General features: G+C 35.8%; 1 protein-coding gene across 1 annotated transcript in view; it reads right to left on the bottom strand.

Annotated features, from left to right (window-relative positions):
• Positions 1-25,951, bottom strand: part of COPG2 (coatomer protein complex subunit gamma 2) — a 143,328-nt gene that overhangs the window by 61,471 nt on the left and 55,906 nt on the right. Inside the window, exons 10-14 of the mRNA XM_018046921.1 lie at positions 9,951-10,084; positions 9,144-9,211; positions 7,006-7,194; positions 2,127-2,222; positions 1,590-1,833 (exon numbers count right to left, since the gene is read on the bottom strand). Coding sequence (XP_017902410.1) covers positions 1,590-1,833; positions 2,127-2,222; positions 7,006-7,194; positions 9,144-9,211; positions 9,951-10,084 — 731 coding nt within the window. The remainder of the gene's footprint in view (positions 1-1,589; positions 1,834-2,126; positions 2,223-7,005; positions 7,195-9,143; positions 9,212-9,950; positions 10,085-25,951) is intronic.

Below are 25,951 nucleotides of genomic sequence, written 5' to 3'. Positions count from 1 at the left end.
GGAAAGGCAGGAAAAGAGTATTTGAGGGAAAGAGAAGTGAAAAGTAGCAAGGCCCTCAGAACAGAGAATAAAGTGTGGAATGATTCTGGGACTGGATGCAGCTGAGTAAGGCTGAAGCATTGGACCTGTGCTGGAGAGCAGGAGGAGACAAGTGAGAGATTAGACACAAAACAAAAATAGGTTCCAGTTTAACCTCAAAATTATTATTAACAGGAGTTAAATACAGGATGAATCTGTGTATCTGCAGCAGGGTGTGCTACACTAAATTTGTGAGCAGATTTTGTATGCAACGTCCATTTTGGTAGCAGAGTGGAGAATATACTGGATGTGGGTGAGAGTACAAGCAGCTGGACTAACTGGGCATCTGAAATGGATGGGAGCCTAACACAGCCCTCAGGAAAACTGAGGATAAAAGGGAATGAAGGAATACATATTGAGGGGACAGAACGGACAGAACTTTGCGAAAAGGTGGATGGGAGTTATAAAACAATGGAATAAGGTTCTAGTCTTGCAACTGAGTGGACAATATATATAAGGATTTCTGTTTGGGACAGTTTGAATTTTAAGCTGAATTTGAAGTGCCTGGGACAGCTAAACACACAAGTTCAGGAGAGAAACATGACTACAGTACCACAGCATCTTAGCAGAGCTCTGAAAATGATCACCAGAAAGAATGTGGATGTTGAGAAGACAACCCCCTAAAGAAAATGAACATTTTAAGGAATGGAAGAGAAGCTCGGCAAAGAAGATTGAGGAATGATGGAAAGATGCAGGCTATTTGTGGAAACCAAGGGAAGAGAGTTTCATGAAGTGTTTAGTCAACAGCCCATCAAATTGACTGAAGTGAATAAGGATAAGAACATTAAAGTGTCTAACTTGATTTTCCAGCTAGCTTCTAAGGATTTTTTAAATAAAGTAAAAATAAAAATTAAAAAAAAAAAAAGACACAGGAAAATGAAGAGACAGTAAGATAATGTTTGCAAATCATATATGCAATAAAAGATTTGTATAAAAAAATAGCTTCAGAAGATTTTTAAGGGAGAGAGCAAGATTATAGTGAATTGAATAGAAAATGGAAAGTAAGTTCAGAGAGGCAGCTGGTAAAGGCTGCTTCAAGGTTCTGTAACAGGAAATATGGTCAGTATCTAGTGAGAGACAATGAATCAAATGAAGGCCTGTAGTTTTAACAGGAGAGATTTGGACCAGTTCACATGCTAAGGAGAAGAACAATTAGAGAGAAAGAAGTAAAAAAATTCCTAGGATCTGTTCAAAGTCACTTACAAGCTACAGTGGGAGACAAATTTCAAAGACATGCATACTTGAGGCCTTAACTGAAAAAAATGGATGACACCATCAAAGTCTTCTGTCAGTCTGAAGGTCAAGGGTTATTTGTCTCTGATACAAGGCTGAAATCAGGATGGAAATTAGAATACAAAGAGAGAGCTATATATCTGAGGCCTAAGTATGCTCTGAGATCCCACCACCAAATAGACACTGCAATGTCATTTTCCAATTTCATTACCACTCCCTTGAGTTAAGCATTTCCCAAGATTACCAGTTATGCTCATCATCAGTGCTCCATTACTCACCAGCTCTGACAGCCTCATTCTCCAGGACAACCCTATTAAAAATAAAGCGGATATACTTGGAGGGGACAGGTGTTCTGGGACCCTCTTTGCCCAACAAGTGGAGGATCTTTGTAGCCAGAACGGTGTGTTCACAGTCCTCGATGAATTCACAGAGGTGGGCTAGACCTGCCTCTTTACTCTCAGGGTTCTCTTCTACAATGCTGATAATGCAGTCCACGATGGCCCGCTTATATTCAAAGCCTCCCTGGCAAAAAAAAAAGAAAAACTGCCATTCACTCTGAGGGCACTTTTTGGAAAAATGATTTTACTCCAAGGCTTATGATGTAACATTCAAATTTCATTTCCCTTCCCTTCTCAAAGAAACAAAAACGTTTTTTCCCTCTAAGTGGGAAAGTCAAAAGCAATAATATGTTTAGTAATAAGACAGAAGCTAGAATTGAGAATATTATTTGATAGGCATGCGGAGATTATAAAGAAAGCTGCTTTAATAAGAACTGAAGCGAGCAACTTCCCACAATTAAAAAGCAGTCCACCTACATCATCTCGGAGCATGTTGGAGAGGAAAGTCATCATGACGCTGTGCTTTCGAGGGTATTTCTGACAGAGAGCACTAATTGCCTGCACAACCACGACCTGTAAAAAAACAAACAAAAAGGACACACACCTTTTATAATGGCTGTACAACTACCACCTAGAGAAAAACACAAAAGGACGTTCATCTTTATAACTTTAGCTACTTAAGCATACATTCCCTCTTGTTTACCACAAGCTAAGCAGGCACCATAATTAACTAAAATGACAATAATGGTTCTTTGTGAAAGAAAATCAAACAGGAAAGGAAAATAGAAAGCAATGTAAAAACGAAGTGCATTCAAGAGACCCCTCCCTTTGCTCCAAAGCAAAATAAGCTTCGGGCATATTTTAAAATTTTACATTTAAAATTTTCACATAAAAATTTTAAAGTGAACACTAAAGATAAAAAACTTAAACAGACTGCTTTACAGACAAGAAACAGAGAAAGTCACCAAGGAACTACTTCACAAAGTAGTTTCTAGGAAATTTTTACCACAATTTCAGAGACCAGTGTCAAGAAGTAAAAAGGGTGTGAGACTTTTACCCTATTTGCAAACTTTAGACTACCATAATTTCATGGATGCTAGAAGAGAACACAAGGATCCTGAATGAGAGGTGAAAGACAGTTATTCACTCACAGCAAAAGCAGTAGCCAGTGTACTGGCATTTGGGGCTTAGTTTTCTGAGCCCCAATACCCACAGGATGATGCTAAAAGGACCAGATAACACTTGAGCCCACAGTAGGCAGCATTACAGGAGAATCGGAGATATGGAACTTGAATATTTGACAGTGGGCAGTAAGCATGCCAGTCATTTATTCAGAAGGGAAACATCATGTTTATCACACTGGGCAATAAGCATGTTTGCTTTTTGCTATAGGGAGGACTGTCTCTTCTAGGGCTGTATGGAAACCTGCCCTTTACTACTTAAGGGAGATGCTTACATCTTTTGATATTGGAGAAACTTTGTACTATACAAAGGGAACAAAACTGGTAAAGTAGGAAACAAAGGGCAGTTAGTGTGTAATTTGCTGGGTGTGTAGAAATGCAAGAAATTTATGGAGACTGGAGAATTGTGTCCCAATAACCAGACAGTCCCAAATCTATATATGTTGTTTCAGAGCATAAAAAATGAAGGTAAATAACCACAATCTTTATGAAGCAATGACATATAAACCTAATAAAGATAGTATATGTGCAAAAAGAAAAATTATAGATAGAAATAATTTCTGAATACTGATACAAAAGTTCCAGGTGGTATACTGGCTAACAGACTCCAATCCTACAGTAAGAAAATAATATCCCATGATGAAATGGAATGTATACCAAGAATGCAAGGATGGTTTGACATTAGAAAATAAATATAATTCATCAATATTAATGAGTCTAAGAAGAAAAGGAATATGACAGAATATGACTACATCCACAGAAGCTAAAAAGCCTTTGATAAAATCCAACACTTATTCCTAATAAAAATTCTTCTTTTTCTTTATTTTTGGCTGTGCTGGGTCTTTGTTCTGGCACACAAGCTCTTCATTGCTGTGTGTGGGCTTTCTCTAGGTGTGGCAAGCGCGGGCTGGTTGCAGTGAGCAGGCTTCTTGTCATGGTGGCTTTTCTTATTGCAAAGCACAGGTTCTAGAATCCATGGGCATCAGTATTTGTGGTACATGGGCTCAGTTGTTCCGTGGCACATGGGATCTTAGTTCCTGGATGTCCCCTGCATTGGCAGGTGGATTCTTAACCACTGGACCAGGAAAGTCACTTAAAAATTCTTTAAAATATAAGATAGGAATGGATGAAAACTTTCATTTTATGTACATACACACACATACTCCCTCAGTCCTATTGGCAGTATATTACTTAATAGAGAACCCCAAGAGTCATTTGCTTTAAGATCAGAAACAAGAAAAGGATGCTACTATCTTGACTATTATTTGACATTATTCTGGCACTATTAGCCAATGTGAGTAGACAGGAGAAAACAATTGAGGAATAAAAATTAGAAAATAAAAGACAAAATCATCTTTATTTACAGATGATAAAACAAAATAATGTGGAAAACTTCAGAGAATTGATGATAAAACTAACTCAATAAAATAATTCAGCAAGGTAGCAGGTTAACATGCAAAACTAATACTACTCATACACATGAATAATAACTACTTTGAAGATATAATGAATAAAAGAAGATTTATAATAGAAACAACAATAAAGTTCATAAAAGAATTTTTAAAACATTCAAATCTAATATAAAAATACCATATTCATGAAAGGTACAAAAGTAGACTTAAATTTTAAAATATCCTTTGCTCTTGGGTAGGATATCTCAACATTATTATTTATTCTCCCCTAAGAAAACTTATAAATTTAATGTGATCTCAATAAAAATGCCAATGAGATTTTTTAAATGAAGCCACTAGATGAACTAGTACTAAAGTTCAAAAGAAATATAAGCATGTAAAAGCAGCTAAGGAAAATAAAGAGCTGAGAGGAGACTAACAGATACTAAAATATCCTTATAAATTTTTAAAATATTTAATACAAATTTTTAAATATTTAGTTAAAATATTTAATATAAATATTTAAAACAGTGTGTTGTACTGATTTATGAATAAAGAGAACAACAGAATAGAACAGAAAGCCTCCAAACAGACACAAGTATTAATACATATTGAACTTTAGTATATGGTAAAAGTGGTATCTCAAATACTGGGCAAAGACAGCCCTTCAAATAAAATTGGGGCGGGGCGGGGTGGACAACTGGATAGTCACTGGAAAATTGTAAGATCCATTTCTCTATAAATATAATAATAAAACCTAATAGATCATATATTTAATATGAAATTATACATATATTAGAAGAAAACATGCGTGAATTCTTCCCCCCCACCATGGATGAATTCTTATTACTCAAAAGCCCAATGCAATAAAAGAAAAGATCAACAAATTTGCATAAAAATTAAAAACTTGTGCATGACCAAAGTATCATGAGAAAATCAAAGGACAAATGACAAATTGGGAGAAAATATCACAACACATTTCACAGTTAAAGAACTAATATCTCTTAATATACAAAAACTTTAATAAAGGAAACAAAAGACCGAAAATCCTACAGAAAATTAGAAAAAGACACGAGCAGACAATATTCAAAAGATATTAAATGATCTCTAAAAATATGAAAGGTGTTTACCTTCCCTCATAATAAGAGAAATTCAAGTTAAAACTACACTGAGATACCCTTTCTAGTCCATCTGGAAAAACTGGAAAAACTTCAAAATACAATATATGTACTCTACTGGTAAGGGTATGGGGAAACAGGCTGGTAGAATTTAACATTCTCTATGAAACTACATACTTATCTACTCTTCAACCTAGCATATGGACTTCTAGAAATTTACCCTCAGGACACACCACCAAAATTTCAAGAAAACATAGACATAAGGTTGTCCACTGCAACATTATCTGTAATCACAGAATATTGCAAAGTATCCAAACATTCACACATAGGAGATGCATTCAGTAAACTACACTACAAAATGAACTTCATAACCTCCCAAGGTTTCCCAAAGATTCAAAATGTCTACTTGAATACACAGGCTAAGTTGGTTTTTTAAAAGTAGGTAAATACAAGAAGAGAGTAAATAGGGTCAGTTACACCTCTTGAGTGAGAATTAAATAAAAATGAAGGAATAAAATCTTGTAACTTTAATTCATCTAACTAAAATCTATCACTATTTTGATTTTCTTTTTGACACATTCTCACCAGTTCTACTCAACACGTATTGGAAGTCCTAGTCATTTTAATAAGGCAAGGAAAAAAAGGAAAGGTACCTGAATTGGAAATGAAGTGGAAATGAAGTATCTATTCACAATAACACGACTATTTACATAAAACAATCCTAAGGGATGTATATTACAACTACTAGAACCTATAAGGGAACTTAAAAAAAAATAAGGGAACTTAGCAAGAATATTGAGTTATGGGAATGTTTTAAAAAAAGTATTTTTTAATATAATACTAGTAGCAAACAATGAAATAGAAATGTTAATAAAATGGATTTTTAAAAGCATAAAATATTTAGATATTAATTTAACAAAAGATGTGCAAGACCTCTAGAGTAAATGCTACCAAACACTGCTCAGATAAATTAAAGAAGACCTAAATAAAGGGAGCGATATGCCATATTCATGAACTGAAGAATAATTATTATTAAGCTGTTACCTTTCCCCAAATTGGTTATAGATTTAACACAACTCCAATCATAATCCTAGAAGGAAATTATAACCTGATTCTAAATGTTATATGGAAAGCAAAGGAACTAAAATATTACAAAACATGAAAAAGTTGGGAGACCACACATTTAAGAGGTACCATAAAGCTACATTAATTCATACAGTATGATACTGGCATAGGACCAATAAATAGTTCCACAGAATGTGATAAGCATCCCAGAAACATACCTACAGTTATATGGTTATCTGCTTTTTAGACAAAGATGTCGAGCACTCCAGTGGGGAAAGAGAATTGTTTTAAATTATGCTGGAGTAACTGGAAATCACAATGGAAAAAAACCTGAACGTACACACAAATATTAATTCAAGTTGGATCACAGCCCAAAATGTAAAAGCTAACACTGTAAAACATTCACAATAAAACATGGCAAAGTATCCTGAAGACTTAGACAAACGTTTTTGAGGACACAGAAAGCAATAACTGTGAAAGAAAAAAATTAATAAATTAGACTTCATAAAACTTAAAACTTGTTTATCAAAAGACACTATTAAGAACAGAAATGTTACGGTAAGCCAGAGACTGGGAGAAAACAGGGTCATATTTAAATTACCTTGAACTCATCTGAGATTTCAGACACAAAGGATGATATCTGCTTCATGAGCCTGTCCACACTGCTCTCACTTCCTGTTTTGAGAAGCGTAGTAATGGCCAGGGTAGCAATGCTTCTGTTTGAGTCTGTGATTAAGTTTTCTAGGTCCAGATTGCAGGCAGTAACAGCAGAGGGGTGCTTCATTGCCACCTTGTCGAAGGGCAAGAAAAAAAATTTAACAAATTGCTACTAATAAAGACCAGAATTTTAAAAAATAAAAGAGGAAAATATGAATTTTAATTAAAGTAAATGGCTTTTGAAAATCTAAATGAAACAACATAAGTTAAAAAATAATTATTTCAAGATGAATGCTTTGGATTAATAAAGTATGCTACATTATTTGATAAATGACTAACTGCTAGTTATAGTACTGCATAGCACTTCATCTTCATAGGTTTCTATAACCTTTATAACAATATCATAGTCTGTCTTTTACTACAGTTGGATTGTTTCTCCTCACAGTACATGTGTTCATGGTTATCTATTCTACTAGATGTTAGGATCTGTGAGAGTAGGAGCTAGAAGGATAAACATTGCTCAAAGATATTTAAACTTAGTATCACTTACAATACTTCTGGTATTTAAGCAAGCAAACTCCAGCCAAATTGGACTGGACATGGTCACTAAAACATGTCTGTCATTGACCTGATTCTTTGCTTTTATTGATGATGTTCACCTCTCTGCTTAACCCACTACTGGTATAGAATCCTTTACCATACAATGCTAAAATTCTGAAAACTCAGCAAAGGAGTGGCATCAAAATTCATTTCACAGCAAAACATGACCCAAACTAATGTAAAACTAAGTATTAATTTATTCCAGTTAGTGAGGATAGTCATATATATAAAGCAGAAATATTAACGTGTCTGTGTCTAATTGCTCCAGGCACAAAGGGGTTAGTATTAATTTAAGAGATGGCATGATATTACCTCTCTAAAATTCAAACATTGCTGAGTTCTCAGATACATTTGGCTGCAAGATTATAGATGAAGAAATGTACACCTATATCAAACTCTTCAAAATACAATTCATATTGTTCGGTAAGGCTGCTCTAAATTTCTCTCTTTTCCAATTGTTCATACAATTAATTTATAATCGTGTTGTATGTAACTACATTATATCAGTCTTCTATAATATTAAACTTTCATTTACAATTTTCATAGTTATTTAATTCATCCTGTGCTTTGCACTGTATCCTCCAGATTTACGCTATCCAATACGGTAGCCAATAACCACACATGACTACTAAGCATTTGAAATATGACTATTCCAAATTGAGGTATGCTCTAAATACAAAAGACGCAGGATACAGCATGCTTGGGGCTGGTGCATGGGGATGACCCAGAGAGATGTTATGGGGAGGGAGGTGGGAGGGGGGTTCATGTTTGGGAACGCATGTAAGAATTAAAGATTTTAAAATTAAAATAAATAAATAAATAAATAAACTATATATCAAAGACTTAGTATGAAAAGCTAGAAGGTAAAAATGTATCAATATGCAACCAGTATAAAATTATCATATATTTTATAAACATGATGGTAAATAAGATGTATTATTAAAATCAATCTCATCATAAAAAAACAATGTGGCTACAATAAAATGTAAAATTACACAAGTGACTCATATAAGTGTTTCTACTGGATGGCGTTGCTATAGACCAGCCTTGTCCAAGAGAACTTCCTGCAGTGATGGAAATATTTTATATATGCAGTGTCTAATATGATAATCAATAACAACACATGGTTATTGACCACATGAAGTGTGACTGCAATGACTGAGGAACTGAATTTTTAAATTTTTATTTAATTATAATTAACTTAAATGGAAACAGCCACTTATGGCTAATGTCCATCATATTGGATGGTATGGCTCTTGAATGTAAAATGCTTAAAGTCAGAAATGAATTATAATCCTTAGTTGAATACTACTATCTATAGCCATATGTAAGGCCACAAATGCAAGTGAGGTGCTACAGAAGTGAAGCCCATAAATCATATCTACTAACCTAGGACAGAAAGCCAAATGCTTCAATTTAATGTTTCTCAATCAAACACTGATACAAAACAATAGTTACAATAGTTAGAAAGGGAACCCCTACCTTGTTCAAGGTCCTTACAGCTGCGTATCTCAAAGCTGGCTTAGGAGAACTACAGAAAAGCTGAAGAACTAGGAAAGAAAAAGAGTCACTGTTAATATGGCTCATTTCAACATTTAGCATATTTCTGAAAATATAGCACATGAAAAATCATATTAAAAATACACACAAGGAAATTAGATCATAGCATCAAAAATTCACATAAAAATATACCATCAAAACTAGAAAAAGTACTTTTTGTTGAGTTATACAAACTTTAAATATAGGAAACAAAGTTTATTCTTTTTCTTAAAAAATTAATATACCCATTAATATCTGAATTTAAAGAATAGGAATATTTATAGTTATAAGAGAAAATGGACTTTTTAAACATGAAAAAAATGTAATTTACTTGTTTTTTTAGTTTTTTTCTAAGTAAAAACTTAAATGCTCTGAATATGAGGAAATAACTTCAGAAAGAGAAGTATAGTCACCCTTCCACATCTGCTGGGATCCCTGGCAGACACCCAAATCTGGGGATGCTAAAGAACCTTATAGAAAATCGCGCAGTACATTCAGCCCTTGTTATCTGCAGGTTCCACATCTAAGGATTCAATCAACCATGAATCAATCTGGTTGAATCAATAGGATGTATAACCAGGGATATGAAACTACAACAATAATTAAAGTACCAAAATAAATCATCTACATATCAGAATGGAAAGGCTATGTATACAGAGCTAAGGTTCAAAAATACCTATTCTGCAGAGTATAGAACTTAAAAAAACATAAGACTATAAATTCAAGCCAGTTATCAAATATACAACTAACCTGAAACAGCAGGTGCCAACTCCCTTGCAGTACAGTTAGGAAGATGGATGATAGCTGAAGCAGCTTCATAAATAACCATTTCATGTTTATTTCGCAAGCAGCTCTCAATGAAATCAAAGACTGGACTTTCATGGCTAACAATAAATAGACATGGGCCATAATCAGACATCATAAAGAACAGAGGCAATGTGCACAGTGGTTAAAAGTACAGACAGAAGGAGAAGCACTTTGGAAATATGAAGGACTTCTGAAACTCCACCACTCCATAAAAGCAATGAAAATACTAGTGTAAATTTCAAAATCAACTTTTTCAGCACTTTAGAAAATAGCCAAAGGCTTGCAGCAATCCTAGAAATATTTACTCAAGATGAGCTGCTGAATTTTCATAAGAACGGTATGCTTTCCGGTATTTTGTTTGCTATGTGTGCTCAGTCACTTCAGTCGTGCCCAACTCTTTGCCACCCTATGGACCATAGCCTGCCAGGCTCCTCTGTCCATGCAATTCTCCAGGTAAGAATACTGGAGTGTGTTGTCATGTCCTCCTCCAGGGGATCTTCCCAAACCAGGGACTGAACCTGCATCTCTATGTCTCCTAGCATTGGCAGGCGGGTTCTTTACCACTAGCGCCACCTGGGAGGCCCTTGTAATCTAGTATTTTAACTTGCTCTACTTCATGCCCTCTTCCCAGCTTCATGGTAGCCTTGAAAAGCAGGGCCTCCGAACCATACTAGCTCTGAAAGCCAGCAGCTTCATAGCCACAGAATGGGGCAGATGAATCTGGAGCACCATCAAAAGCCCTGTCTCTAGACCACTGTCACAATTTGACCTGATGTTCCCTAAAATAGCCCCATTCATGAAGCTAATCTTTTTTTTTTTTTTTTCCTAGTGGGGGAACATGCCACACAGCATTGGGATCTCAGTTCAAACAGGGACTGAACCCATGTCATCTGCAGTAGTAGCATGGAGTCCTAACCACTGGACTGCTGAGGAATTCCCCAAAGCTAATTTTTATCTCATCTCACTCAGATGTCATTCAGTGAGGGAAGTCCTATCCCCAGGAGATCTGTCTCCCCCAAATCAGCAACAATTGCTTAACACTGCAGTGCCACAGGCAGTGACTCTAGTTGGGGCAAACAAGAAACTGGCCCAAAAAACATAAAAAGAAAATATAAGAAATGAGATGCCCGCTTCTGACATACTCCTAGGATCTAGAAGGCTATGCAAATACCCAGGAAATTTCTGACAGAGCTTGAGCCTCTCACTCATGCTTGACTTTGAGTTTCTGCACAATTAGGAAGGGAAGGCTAAGACAGAGTTATGAACTGCCAGATCATGGAAGGCATGCTCCAACATACAAAGTGCCCACTGATAAAAAGATGGGAGATATGTTGGTCAAAAGCATGAAAAAAAAAATCTGTGAAATTATTATCCAAACACTCAGCTAACTGAGCAGAGACTTCAGTAGGGATAAAGAATGACAAAGAGTAAAGACTGCAGAATTACTTCTGGAAAGTCACTAAACAACAACAACAAGCAGCAACAAAAACAAACTCCAAGGACAGGGAAGGGGGAAGTAAGATTGCCAGAGTTACCAGAGTATATTAAATATCCAGTTTTTGACAAAAAAGTTATGACACACACAAAGAAATAGTGAGATATGGCCCATATATACAGGAAAAAAGCAGTAGAAATTACTCAAGGGAGCCCAGATGTTGGATTTACTAGGCAAAAACTTTAAGTCAACTCATATAAATATGTTCAAAGAAACAAAGGAAACCATATCTAAAGAATTAAAAGGAATTTAACGATTACAGGCATGACAGTCATGCTTCACCCAAAGGAGATTATCAAAAAAGGAAAAAAAAAAAAACAGCCAAATAGAAACTCTGGATTTAGAAAAGTATATAACTAGAATAAAAAATTCAAATCTGCTTGGATAAAAAAATAAGAACCTACAACATACTGCCTACAATACATTCACTTCAGGATGAAAGACACACACAGACTGAAAGTGAGGGGGTGAAAAAAGATTTCATGCAAATGGAAACAACAGGAAAGTAGGGGTAGCAATATTCATATCAGACAAAATGGACTATAAAACAAACTCTATAAAGGAAGACAACGGAGGATACTATAAAATGATAAAGGGATTAATACAAACAGCAGACATTGCACTTGTTAAGGTATGTGCACCCAATGTAGGAGCACCTAAATATATAAAATAAACACTAACAGACATAAAGGGAGAAATTAACAGGAATACAGTAACAGCAGGAGACTTTACCATCCCACTGACATCAATTAACAGATCTTTCAAGACAGAAAATTAATAAGGCAAGAGAGATGCTAAATGGCACAAGAGAATGGATGTACTTAATTGATATCTACAGGATATTTCACCCCCCTTCAAAAAAAAAAAAAGAAATACACACTCTTTTCAAGTGGTCATGGAACATTCTCTAGGATAGACTATATACTAGAACACAAAACAAGTCTCTCAAGCATCTTTTCTGCCCACAACAGGATGAAACTAGAAATCAACCACAGAAAGAAAGAAGGGGGTGGGGGGAACAATTACATGAAGACTTAACAGCATCCTACTAGAAAAATCAATAAGTCAATGAGGAAATCAGAAAATATTTCAAGACAAATGACAATAAAAAACACAGCCTTGCAAAAATCTACAGGACACAGCAAAAGTAGTTCAAAGAGGGGAATCCATGATACGGGCCTTTCTCAAGAAGTAAGTAAAACCTCAGATAACCTACCCTACCACCTAAAAGAACTAGGGAAAGAAAAGAATAAACAAAGCCCAAAGTCATCAGAAGGAAGGAAATAATAAAGATTAGAGAGGAAATAAATAAAACAGAGACCAAAACAATAATAGAAAATATCGATGAAAACAAGAGAGGACAAACAAAATAAGCCTCTAGCCAAGATAACCAAGAAAAAGAGAGGACCCAAATAAACAAGATAAGAAATGAGCAATAACAACCAATATCACAGATATGCAAAAAAAAATAAGAAGACTATGAACAAACCAACAAATTGAACAGCCAAGATGCAATAGAAAAGGTTTTAGAAACATACAGTCAGCCAAAATTGAATCAAGAAGAAACATAATTTGAACAGACCAATCATTAGAAGTGAAATCAAATCTGTAATAAAAAACAAACCAAAAAACTCCCTGCAAAAAAAAGTCCAGAACTGGATGGCTTCACTGGGGAATTCTGCCAAACATACAAAGAGGAACTTATCTATCCTTCTCAAATTATTCCAAAAGATTTAAGAAGAGGGGACATTCTCAAAGTCATTCTATGATGATTCACACTGATACCAAAAACAAACAAAGACACTACAAAAAAGAAAATTACAAGCCAACATCTTTGACAAATAAAGATGCAAAAATCCTCCATAAAATTTAAGCAACCCAATAATACATATAAAGGAGCATATACCATAGTCAAGTTGGATTCATTCCAGAGTCACAAAGATGGTTCAACACATGCAAATCAATGTGATATACCATATCAACAAAGAAAAAGACAAAAACCACATGATCATCTCAATAGAAGTAAAAAAGGCAATTGATAAAATTCAGCATCAATCCATGATAAAAACTCTCACTAAAGTGGGTAGAGAAGGAATACATTTCAACATAATAAAAATCATTTATGACAAACCCACAGCCAACATAATACTCAACAGTGAAAAGCTGAAAGTCTTCCTGCTAAATTTTAAAACAAGATAAGGATGCCCACTCTCACCACTGCTATTCAACATAATATTGGAAATCCTAGCCACAGCAATCAGACAAAAAAAAAGAAAACAAAAAGTAACCAAATTTGAAAGAGGTAAAACTGTCATTCTATGCAGATGACATGATATTCTATATAGAAAACCCTAAAGACTCCACACAAAAACCATTAGAATAAATGAATTCTTCAAGGTAGCAGAGTACAAGATTAATACACAGAGAGCTGCTGCATTTCTTTACAGTAACAATGAAATATCAGAAAGTTTAAAAAAAACTGTTTAAAATCACATTAAAAAAAGAAATACCTGGGAATAAACCTAACCAAGGAGGTAAAAGAACTATGTGCTAATAACTCTAAAACACTGATAAAGAAAACTGAAGATGACTCACAAAATTGGAAAGATAGTCCATACTGTTGGACTGGAAGAAGTAATATTATTAAAATGACCATACTACCCAAAGCAATCTACAGATTTAAGGCAATCTCTATCAAATTCTCCATGACATTTTTCACAGAACTAGAACAATAATCCCAAAATTTATAAGGAACCACAAAAGGTCCAGATTTGGCAAAGCAATTCTGAGAAAAAAGAACAAAGTTGGAGGTATAATCTTCCCAGACTTCAGATAATAATACAAAGCAACAGTAATCAAAATAGTGTGGGATCTGCACAAAAACAGACATACAGATCAAGAGAACAGAATAGAGAGAACAGAAATAAACCCATACAATTAATATTCAGCAAAGGAGGCAAGAATATCCAATGGAGAAAAGATGGTCTCTTCAGCAAGTGGTGCTGGGAAAGCTGGACTACTACATGTAAACCAATGAAATCAGAACACTCTTTCACACAACATACAAAAATAAACTCAAAATGGTTTAAAGACACATAGGAATTATACCATAAAGCTCCCAGAAGATAAGAAAACATTCTCTGACATGTTCAGTTCAGTTCAGTCGCTCAGTGGTGCCCGACTCTTTCCGACCCCATGAATCGCAGCACGCCAGGCCTTCCTGTCCATCACCAGCTCCCGGAGTTCACTCAGATTCACGTTCATTGAGTCAGTGATGCCATCCAGACATCTCATCCTCTGTCGTCCCCTTCTCCTCCTGCCCCCAATCCCTCCCAGCATCAGAGTCTTTTCCAATGAGTCAACTCCCCATGAGGTGGCCGAAGTACTGGAGTTTCAGCTTTAGTATCATTCCTTCCAAAGAAATCCCAGGGCTGATCTCCTTCAGAATGGACTGGTTGGATCTCCTTGCAGTCCAAGGGACTCTCAAGAGTCTTCTCCAACACCACAGTTCAAAAGCATCAATTCTTCGCTCAGCCTTCTTCACAGTCCAACTCTCACATCCATACATGACTACTAGAAAAACCATAGCCTTGACTAGATGGACCGTAGTTGGCAAAGTAATGTCTCTGCTTTTCAATGTGCTATCTAGGTTGGTCATAACTTTTCTTCCAAGGAGTAGGCATCTTTTAATTTCATGGCTGCAGTCACCGTCTGCAGTGATTTTGGAGCCCCCCAAAATTAAGTCTGACACTGTTTCCACTGTTTCCCCATCTATTTCCCATGAAGTGATGGGACTGGATGCCATGATCTTCGTTTTCTGAATGTTGAGCTTTAAGCCAACATTTTCACTCTCCACTTTCACTTTCAACAAGAGGCTTTTTAGTTCCTCTTCACTTTCTGCCATAAGGGTGGTGTTATCTGCATATCTGAGGTTATTGATATTTCTCCCGGCAATCTTGATTCCAGCTTGTGTTTCCTCCAGTCCAGCGTTTCTCATGATGTACTCTGCATAGAAGTTAAATAAGCAGGGTGACAATATACAGCCTTGACGTACTCCTTTTCCTATTTGGAACCAGTCTGTTGTTCCATGTCCAGGTCTAACTGCTGCTTCCTGACCTGCATACAGGTTTCTCAAGAGGCAGGTCAGGTGGTCTGGTATTCCCATCTCTTTCTGAATTTTCCACAGTTTATTGTGATCCACACAGTCAAAGGCTTTGGCATAGTCAATAAAGAAGAAACAGATGTTTTTCTGGAACTCTCTTGCTTTTTCCATGATCCAGTGGATGTTGGCAATTTGATCTCTGGTTCCGCTGCCTTTTCTAAAACCAGCTTGAACATCAGGGAGTTCACGGTTCACATATTCCTGAAGCCTGCCTTGGAGAATTTTGAGCATTACTTTACTAGCATGTGCGATGAGTGCAACTGTGCGTTTCGGAATTCTTTGGCATTGCCTTTCTTTGGGATTGGAATGAAAACAGACCTTTTCCAGGCCTGTGGCCACTGCTGAGTTTTCCAAATTTGCTGGCATGTTGAGTGCCGCACTTTCACAGCATCATCTTTCAGGATTTGAAACAGCTCAACTGGAATTCCGTCACCTCCACTAGCTTTGTTCATAGTGATGCTTTCTAAGGCCCACTTGACTTCACATTCCAGGATGTCTGGCTCTAGATGAGTGATCACACCATCGTGATTATCCGGGTCGTGAAGATCTTTTTTGTACAGTTCTTCCGTGTATTCTTGCCACCTCTTCTTAATATCTTCTGCTTCTGTTAGGTCCATACCATTTCTGTCCTTTATCGAGCCCAGCTTTGCATGAAATGTTCCCTTGGTATCTCTAATTTTCTTGAAGAGATCTCTAGTCTTTCCCATTCTGTTGTTTTCCTCTATTTCTTTGCATTGATCACTGAAGAAGGCTTTCTTATCTCTTCTTGCTATTCTTTGGAACTCTGCATTCAGATGCTTATATCTTTCCTTTTCTCCTTTGCTTTTCGCTTCTCTTCTTTTCACAGCTATTTTTAAGGCCTCCCCAGACAGCCATTTTGCTTTTTTGCATTTCTTTTCCATGGGGATGGTCTTGATCCCTGTCTCCTGAACAATGTCATGAACCTCATTCCATAGTTCATCAGGCACTCTATCAGATCTAGGCCCTTAAATCTATTTCTCACTTCCACCCTATAATCATAAAGGATTTGATTTAGGTCATACCTGAATGGTCTAGCAGTTTTCCCTGCTTTCTTCAATTTGAGTCTGTATTTGGTAATAAGGAGTTCATGATCTGAGCCACAGTCAGCTCCTGGTCTTGTTTTTGTTGACTGTATAGAGCTTCTCCATCTTTGGCTGCAAAGAATATAATCAATCTGATTTCGGTGTTGACCATCTGGTGATGTCCATGTGTAGAGTCTTCTCTTGTGTTGATGGAAGAGGGTGTTTGCTATAACTAGTTCATTTTCTTGGCAAAACTCTATTAGTATTTGCCCTGCTTCATTCCGCATTCCAAGTCCAAATTTTCCTGTTACTCCAGGTGTTTCTTGACTTCCTACTTTTGCATCCCAGTCCCCTATAATAGACCTGTCTCCCAAGGTAAAAGAAATAAAAGCAAAAACAAACAAATGGGACCTAATCAAATGTAACCGTTCTGAACAGCAAAGAAGCCCACAAAATGAAGAGACAACCTATAGGTGTCTTCCCTGGCGGTCCAGTGGTTAAGAATCTACCTTCCAATGCAGGAGACACAGGTTCAAACCCTGGTCATGGGACTAAGAACCCACATGCCACAGGACAACTAAGCCTGTAGGCACTGTAATGCCACAACTAGAAAGCCCACATGTCACAGAGAGCCCATGGACCACAACTAGAGAGCCATGCACTGAAATGAAGACCCAGCACAGTGAAAAAAAAAAAAAAAAGCTATTAAACAAAAGGACAACTTACAGAATGTGACAAAATATCTGCCAACAATGTGACTGACAACAGGTTTATTTCCAAAATATACAAAGAGCTCCTACAACTCAATATAAAAGAAAAAAATAGAAAAATTTAAAACTGGACATAAGACCTAAATAAACGTTTCTTTAAAGAAAACATACAGATGAACAACATGCATATGAAAAGATGGTCAACATCAGTAATTAGAGAAATGCAAATAAAAATCACAATGAGGGGGACTTCCCTGGTGGTCCAGTGGTTATAAGAATCCACCCTGCATTGCAGAGGACGCAGGCTTGATCCTGGTTAGGGAACTAAGATCCCACATGCCTTTCAGGGCAACTAAGCTTGTGCACTGCAACTACTGAGCCTGTGCACTCCAGAGCCTGAGCACCACAACTAGAGAGCCCATGTGCTGCAACTGCTAAGCTGGTCCACTCCAGAGCCCTTGTGCCCCAACTAGAGAGCCTGCATACCACAACTAGACAGTCCTTGCACTGCAACAGAAGATCTCACATGACACAACATAGGTCCCATGTGCTGCAACTGAGACTGGATGTGACCAAATAAATATTTTTATTAAAAAAAAACACAATGAGGTATCGACTTACACCAAAGATCTACACATAAGACACACCACAGTCAAAGTGTGAAAGGTGTAAGACAAAAGAATGGCCACAGCAAGATAAAAGCTATTCAACACCTTGCAGAGTTGTGGTACAATATAATTATTGGCTTTTCACCTTAAACAATGGAATAGAGAATCCATATTCAAAGTGCTGAAATAAAAAAATAAGTCAGAATGGCTATCATCAAAAAGTCTATAAAGAAAAAGTGCTGGAGAGAATGTGGAGAAAAGGGAACCCTCTAACACTGTTAGTGAGAATGTAAACTGGTGCAATCACTAGGGAAAACGGTATGGAGGCTCCTTAAGAACTAAAAATAGAGCTACCAATTGATTCAGCAATCCTACTTTTGGGCACACAACCAGAAAAGACAAAAACTCTAACTTGAAAAGACACATGCAGCCCAGTGTTCACAGCAGCACAACAGAACAGCCAAAACACGGGAGCAACCTGAATGTTCAACAACAGATGACGGATAAAGAATGTGTATATATACATGCATATATATTAACACACACACACAATGGAGTACACATACACACACACACAATGAACTATATAACTCAGCCATAAAAAAGAATGAGTAATGTTGCTGTACACCTGAAACTAACACAGTACTGTAAATCAACAATACTTCAGTTAAAAAAAAGAGTTCAGAAACAATTTAAAAAAATTAAAACCTGCATTCCAACAGCTGATTTGTACCAACAGTAGAAAAAGTACTTGAAGACAGGTTAAACTGAGATAATCCAGCTAAGGAAAATAAAGAATGAAGGAACAAAAAACAAACAAACAAAAAAACCACAGAGCCTTAGAAACCTGTGGAATATGATCATGTGTATCAACATTTTCATGATAGAAATGCCAGAAGGAAAGGGGAGAGACAAAGGAACAAAAGGAATATCCTTAGAAATAATGACCAAAAACATCCAATATTTGTTTAAAATATTAATGTACACACTTGAGAAGCTTAACAAATCCCAAGTAGGAAAAATACAAAAAGATCTACACAGACACACAACAGTCAAAGTGCCAAAGACATAAGACAAAATAAGGAAAGCAGCAAGATAAAAGCTACTCATTACACTGTAGAGAAGAGCTACAATATAATTATTGGCTTTTCACCTAAAACAATGGAATAGAAAATCCATATTCAAAATGCTGAAATAAAAAAATAAAAATTCTCTATCCAGCAGAACCATGATCTAAAAATGAAGATTAAAAAAGAACATTCTCAGATAAACCATGCCTAAGACAATGCATTGCTAACATACCTGATGTTATAAAAAACACTAAATGAAGTCTGTTAAACTGAAAGACTGACTCCAAACAATGACATGAATAATCAAGGAAATATAAAGAGCACTAAAATGATAAATATGTGAGATAATATAAATGATTCTGTAAATATTTTTTTAAATTTTTCTTAACTAAAGAACATAAAATTGTATAAAACAATTATAACAGTGTATGTTGAATTTATAATGCATATACAAGTAATATACATGACAATAATAGCAAATAGGAGCAAGGAGAGAACAGAACTGCACTGGAGCAAAGATTCTATATCTTACTAAAATTAAATTAGTCCTAATTTGAAGTAGATTGTGGAAAATTAAAAAGCATATTTTAATTCCAAGAGAAACAACTTTTAAAAAAGTAAATATACTGACAGAGGAATTAAAATATACTGAAAATGTTAACACAAAACAAAGAAAAGAAGAGAGGAACAAAAAGGAGACTTCTATAGAACAAACAGCAAAACAGCAAAGGTTAAATACAATCATATCAATAATTATATTAAATGTGAATGGTCTAAACATTCCAACAAAAAGACAAAGATTGCCAGATATGATGAAAAAAAGCAGACTCAAACTATGTGTTGTTTACAAAAGACATGCATCAAGTTCAAAGATACAAATGAGATGAAAGTAAAATGATGGGAAACGATATGCCATGCAAACTAATCATAAAAGGTCAAGGGTAGCTATATTAAAATCAGACAAGCAGAATTTAAGAAAAGAAATTACAAGAGATAAAAAGAGGTATTTCATAATGAGAAACTGGTCGTTACAGTAGATTGATACAACAATGATAAACATATACAAACTTAACAACAGAGCCTCAAAATATATGAAGCAAAGCTTAACACAAAAGGAGAAATATATCATTTAACAATAATAGCTACAGATGTCTAAACCTACCTGATAATTGATAGAACACCTCAATAAAATCATTAAGGATATAAAAGACTTGAACAATTTAATCACTCAATTCAACCTACAACATTCAACCCGGTGACTGTAATATATACATTCTTCTCAAATGCATATGGACAGTTCTCAAAGATATTAAATGCCAGTCATAAAACATTTAAAAGTCTGAATACATTTATTTATTTATTTATTTTTTATTTTTTATTTATTTTTTTTTTTTAAATTTTAAAATCTTAAATTCTTTTAAAAGGACAGAAATCATCAAAATATATTCCCCCAAACAACTGAATTAAATAATACATGATCAGAAAATTAATCAAGAAAATCCTCAATATTTAGAATTTAAAAACCTATTTCTAAGTAACCCATGGGTCAAGAATAAATCAAATGAAAAAGAAAACATCTGAAACAGAATGACAACAAAACCATAACAAATCAGAATTTATAAGATGTAGCTAAAACAATGCTTCAAGGGATATTTATAGCTGCAAACATCTATACCAGAAAAGAAGCTTTCAGATCAATAACCTAAGTATCTACAATACAGAAATTAGAAAAAGAGAGTGAACCAAGTACAGAGTAAGGAGAAAGAAAGTAAATAATAAAGATCAGAGCAGAGATCAATGGACAAGAATGCAAAAATATAGTAATGAAAACTAATCAATGAAACACAAAGTTAGTTCTTTGTAAACATTCAACAAAATTGACAAACTTTTAGCTAGACTAAAGAAGAAAATAAAACAGAAGGAATACAAATTACCAAAATCAGGAATGAAGTAGAGAACAATCGTACTGACCCTAAAGAAATTTAAATGATTGTAAGAGAATATTATAAACAACTATATGCCAACAAACTTAGATGAAATGCCAAAATACCTAAAAATACCAAACTACAAAACCTGACTTACAAAGGAAATACAGAATCTAAACAGAACTATGAGTTAGTTATTTAAAATCTTCCCTCAAAAAGAGCAGAGGTCACAACAGCTTCACCAGCTAATTCTATCAAACATTTAAAGAAATAATAGCAATCTTTCACAAACTCTTTTAGAACATAAGTGAGGGTAAAATACTTCCCAACAAATGATGTGATGCCAGTATCACCTGATTAACAAAGCCTGACAAATTCTCTCAAGAAAACAACAGACCGATATCCCTCCTGACAGACATATAGCTCTTTAATAAAATATCAGCTAACTGAATCCACCAATATTTAAAAAGAATTATAAACCATAATCAAAAACAAAAATTGATTTAACATCAGAAAATCTAATTTATTTTACATACCAGATTAATAACGAAAGGGACAGAAACCACTGATCATCTTAATAGATTAAAAAAAAAATCAACAAAATCTAATATCCACTCATGAAAATACTCTGAAAAAAACTAAAAATTGAAGAGAATGTCCATAACCTGATAAAAGGCATCTTCAAAAAAGCTATGGTTAACATCATGCTTAATGCTTTCTCCTTAAGATTAGGGACAAGGCAAGCATACCTGCTTTCACCACTTCTATTCAACATTGTACTGAAGGTTTAAGATGATATAATTAGGAAAATATTAAAAACATCTAGTTTGGAAAGAAAGAAAATTGTCTTTGTTCTCAGATGACACAATCCTGTACATGAAAATCCCAAGGAATATAACACACACACACACACACACACATATAAATACACAAGTGGAATTAATAAATGACCATAGCAAGGTTACAGGATACAAAATCAACATGAAAAAATAAAAAATCAACTGTATTTCTATATATTGGCAATAATTAATCCAAAACAAAATTAATAATACTATTCAAAACATCAGAAAGAATAAAATACTTAGAAATAAATTTAATAAAAGCAATTCAAAACTTTTACACTGAAAACTATAAAACCCTGCTGAGAAATCTAAATAAATAAAGAAAAATTCTGTTCATGGACTGGAAGACTCATTATCAAAATGGCAATTTTCCTAAATTGGTTTATCCAAAATAGATCTATTCTATTCAATGTAATCCCAATAAAAATACCAGCAGGCTTTTTGTTGTAGAAATTCAAAGCTGATTCCAAAATTTACATGGAAATATAAAGGACCTCATCTGTAGGGCTTCCCTGGTGGCTCAGCCAGTAAAGAATCTTCCTGCAGTGAAGGAGACCCAGGGTTTGATCCCTGCAAAAAGATCCCCTGGAGAAGGAAATGGCAAACTACTCCAGTATTCCTGCATGGAAAATCTCATAGACAGAGGAGCTTGGTGGGCTATAATCCATGGGATCACAAGAGTTGGACACAACTTAACAACTTAAACCATCATCACCTTACCTGTCTCCTGGGAAGCCTGCATGCAGATCAAGAAGCAACAATTAGAACCAGACATAGAACAATGGACCGGTTCAAAATTTAAAAGGGAGTACATTGAGGCTGTATATTGTCACCCTGCTTGTTTAACTTATATGCAGAGTACATTATGTGAAATGCTGGGATAGATGATGCACAAACTGGAATCAAGACTGCAGGGAGAATTATCAATAACCTCAGATATGCACATGATACCACCTTTATGGCAGAAAGTGAAGAGGAACTAAAGAACCTCTTGATGAAGGTCTAAGAGGAGAGTAAAAAAGCTTGCTTAAAACTCAACATTCAAAAAACTAAGATCATGGCACCCAGCCCCATCACTTCACAGCACAAGATGAGGAAAAAGTGGAAACAGTGACAGATTTTATTTTCCTGGGCTCCAAAATCACTGCAGATGGTGACTGCAGCCACAAAGTGAAAAGATGCTTGCTCCTTGGAAGAAAGGTTATGACAAACCAAAACAGTTTATTAAAAAGCAGAGACATCACTTTGCCAACAAAGGTCCATCTAGTCAAAGCTATGATTTTCCAGTAGTTATGTATGGATGTGAGAGCTGGACTATAATGAAGGCTGAATACTAAAAAAAAACTGATGTTTTCAAATTGTGGTGCTGGAGAAGACTCTTGAGAGTCCCTTGGACTGCAAGGAGATCAAACCAGTCAATCCTGAAGGAAACCAACCCTGAATATTCACTAGAAGGACTGATGCTGAAACTAATGCTCCAATACTTTGGCCACCTGATGCGAAGAGCCAGTTCACTGGAAAAGACCCTGATGCTGGGAAAGATTGAGGGCAGGAAGAGAAGGGGGCAACTGAGGATGAAATGGCTGGATGGCATCATTAACTCAATGGACATGAGTTTGAGCAAACTCTGGGAGATGGTGAAGGACAGGAAAGCCTGGCACGCCGTAGTTACTGGGTTGTAAGGAGTCAGACACAACTTAGCAACTGAACAACAATAAAGGGCCCAGAAGAGTCAAAACAACTTTCAAAAAGCTAAATACAGCAAACAATGACAGATCTGAATGGAAAAACGGAAAGCAACTCAATAATATTGATAAGAGAGGACTTCAATACCCCACTTTCAATAGTGGATAGAATATCCAAATAGAAAATCAATAAGGAAGCAGTGGATCAAAACAACGCTGACCTAACAGATATATACGGAACCTTTCACTCAACAGCAGCACAATATACATTCTTTATCAAGTGCACAGGGAACTTGTTAGGTCACAAAACAAGTCTTTAAAAATTTAAGAAGGTTAAAATCATACCAAGTATCTTTTTCAACCACAATGTGATGAAACTAAAAATAACAAAAGAAACACTGGAAAATTCACCAACGTAAGAAAAATAAAAACACACTCCTGAACAACCAATGGGTCAAAGAAGAAATCAATAGAGAAATTAGAAAATACCTTCAGATAAACAAAAACTCAGCACTCCAAAGTCTGTGGGATGCAGTAAGAATACACGAAGAGGAAAGTTTACAGCAAAACTGAGATTCTTTGAAATGCCATCTATGATAATATAGATCCAAAATGAAAAATAACTGCCAGAGAAATTCTGAAGTTAACAAGTGAGTTTAACAGAATATGGGTCATTTTGTCCAAAACTGATCTTCTGGCCACTCAGAAAAGAAGCTAAATTCCTATTTACCTCCATAACAACTGGACTCAGCTGAATGTGTAATCGATTCTGGTCAACTAGAAAGCTTGGACTCAAGCTCCTTCCTATCATGCCAAAGGAGGGGATGATACTTCCCCAACAGTAAAAAGTGGACATGGAGTAGCCCATGGCTACTAGTATGCCACGTCATACATCTGGAAAGGTTTGGATCCCAGTCTTTGATTATGCCAGAGAAGGACTGCTCCCCTCAAAATTTATGCTAAGTCATCAAAATAAGGTCTAGGTTATCCAATTTGTTCACATACAATTATTAACAGTAGTCTGTTTTGACCTTTTATTTCTGTGGCATGAGATATAATGTCTGCCATTTATTTTTTCTGCATTCCACCCCTGATCACAACAGTGAGTGGTAGGTGCTTCGGTACCTAACGTAGTTTAAAAATCTCAAATCTCAAGGGTCATAATCCCTCTCTTGGGATGAGAAAAATGGTCCTGATAGATGTCTGTACACTGTTCTAGAATAAAAGGGCAGCGTGGAGCTCAGTGCAACTAGTACTGCTCCAGTGCATGAGTTTTGCCCAATAAATTTTACTCCAGTAGGTCAGGTATGAGTTTTGCTTGGAAATTTGTACTCACCTGCATAAAAATTGTTATAGGAAGGTGGGCATCAAGTCAGATATCTACTGTGGCTTTCTGGAAGTGGATCAAAGGATGAGAGGTCAAAGACTCATTTTGGCAGCATGACCAGTCATTGGGATGGCTGGTCTCCTTAGAGAAAAGTCCCAATAAATGAAAAATCTGAGGAATAAGATTGCCCAGGTTTGAACTTGATTGTTATTAATGGTCTTGGTGGGAGTGTTCCAGGAAGAGTAAAACTCAACTGAGGGGAAAGCTAAACAATCCCTGATAAAATTTTATATATATATATATATACACACACACACACAGAAAATATAAGGATACAAAACTAGAGCTGGAAACACTACTGCAAATGAATACAAAAAGAGGATTTGTTCTACCATATACCTACACTATTAGAAAGCTGTGACGATAAGGCAATGTTCTGCTGGTACAGGGACAGAAATATAGAGCAGTGGAGAACAGGAGCCGAGAAACAGACCAATGCATACAAGGATGCCTATTTCATGGCAAAGCTGATATTGCATAGCACTGAGTATAGACAGGTATTTCAATAAATGGTGCTGGAACTACTGGGTATCTATATGGGGAAAAAAGACTGCTATCTTATACAAGTCAATCCTAAAGGAAATCAATATTCATTGGAAGGTCTGATGCTGAAGCTCCAATACTTTGGCTACCTGATGCAAAGAGCTGAAACTCATTAGAAAATACCCTGATGCTGGGAAAGATTGAAGGCAGGAGGAGAAGGGGATGACAGAGGACAAGATGGTTGGATGGCATCACCAACTCAATGGACATGAGTTTGAGCAAGCTCTGGGAGATGGCGAAGGACAGGGAAGCCTGGCGTGCTGCAGTCCATGAGCTACTAAACAACAACAATCTCGTACCATATCCAAAAAACAATTTCAGGTAGATTATAGACCTAAAACCTGAAAGTTAAAACTATAATGCTTATAGAAAACAGTATAGATGATACAGTTCAGAGCTTGGGGTAGAAAACATTTCTTGATTAAGACACTCAAAATATCACTCCAAAAGTGAAAGAGTGACATTATATTTAAG

This window comes from Capra hircus, chromosome 4, assembly GCF_001704415.2.
Source record: "Capra hircus breed San Clemente chromosome 4, ASM170441v1, whole genome shotgun sequence".
In the NCBI taxonomy this organism is placed as follows: Eukaryota; Metazoa; Chordata; class Mammalia; order Artiodactyla; family Bovidae; genus Capra; species Capra hircus.
Note: the sequence above shows the minus strand (reverse complement) of the source record. Positions and strands in the feature narration are given on the sequence as shown.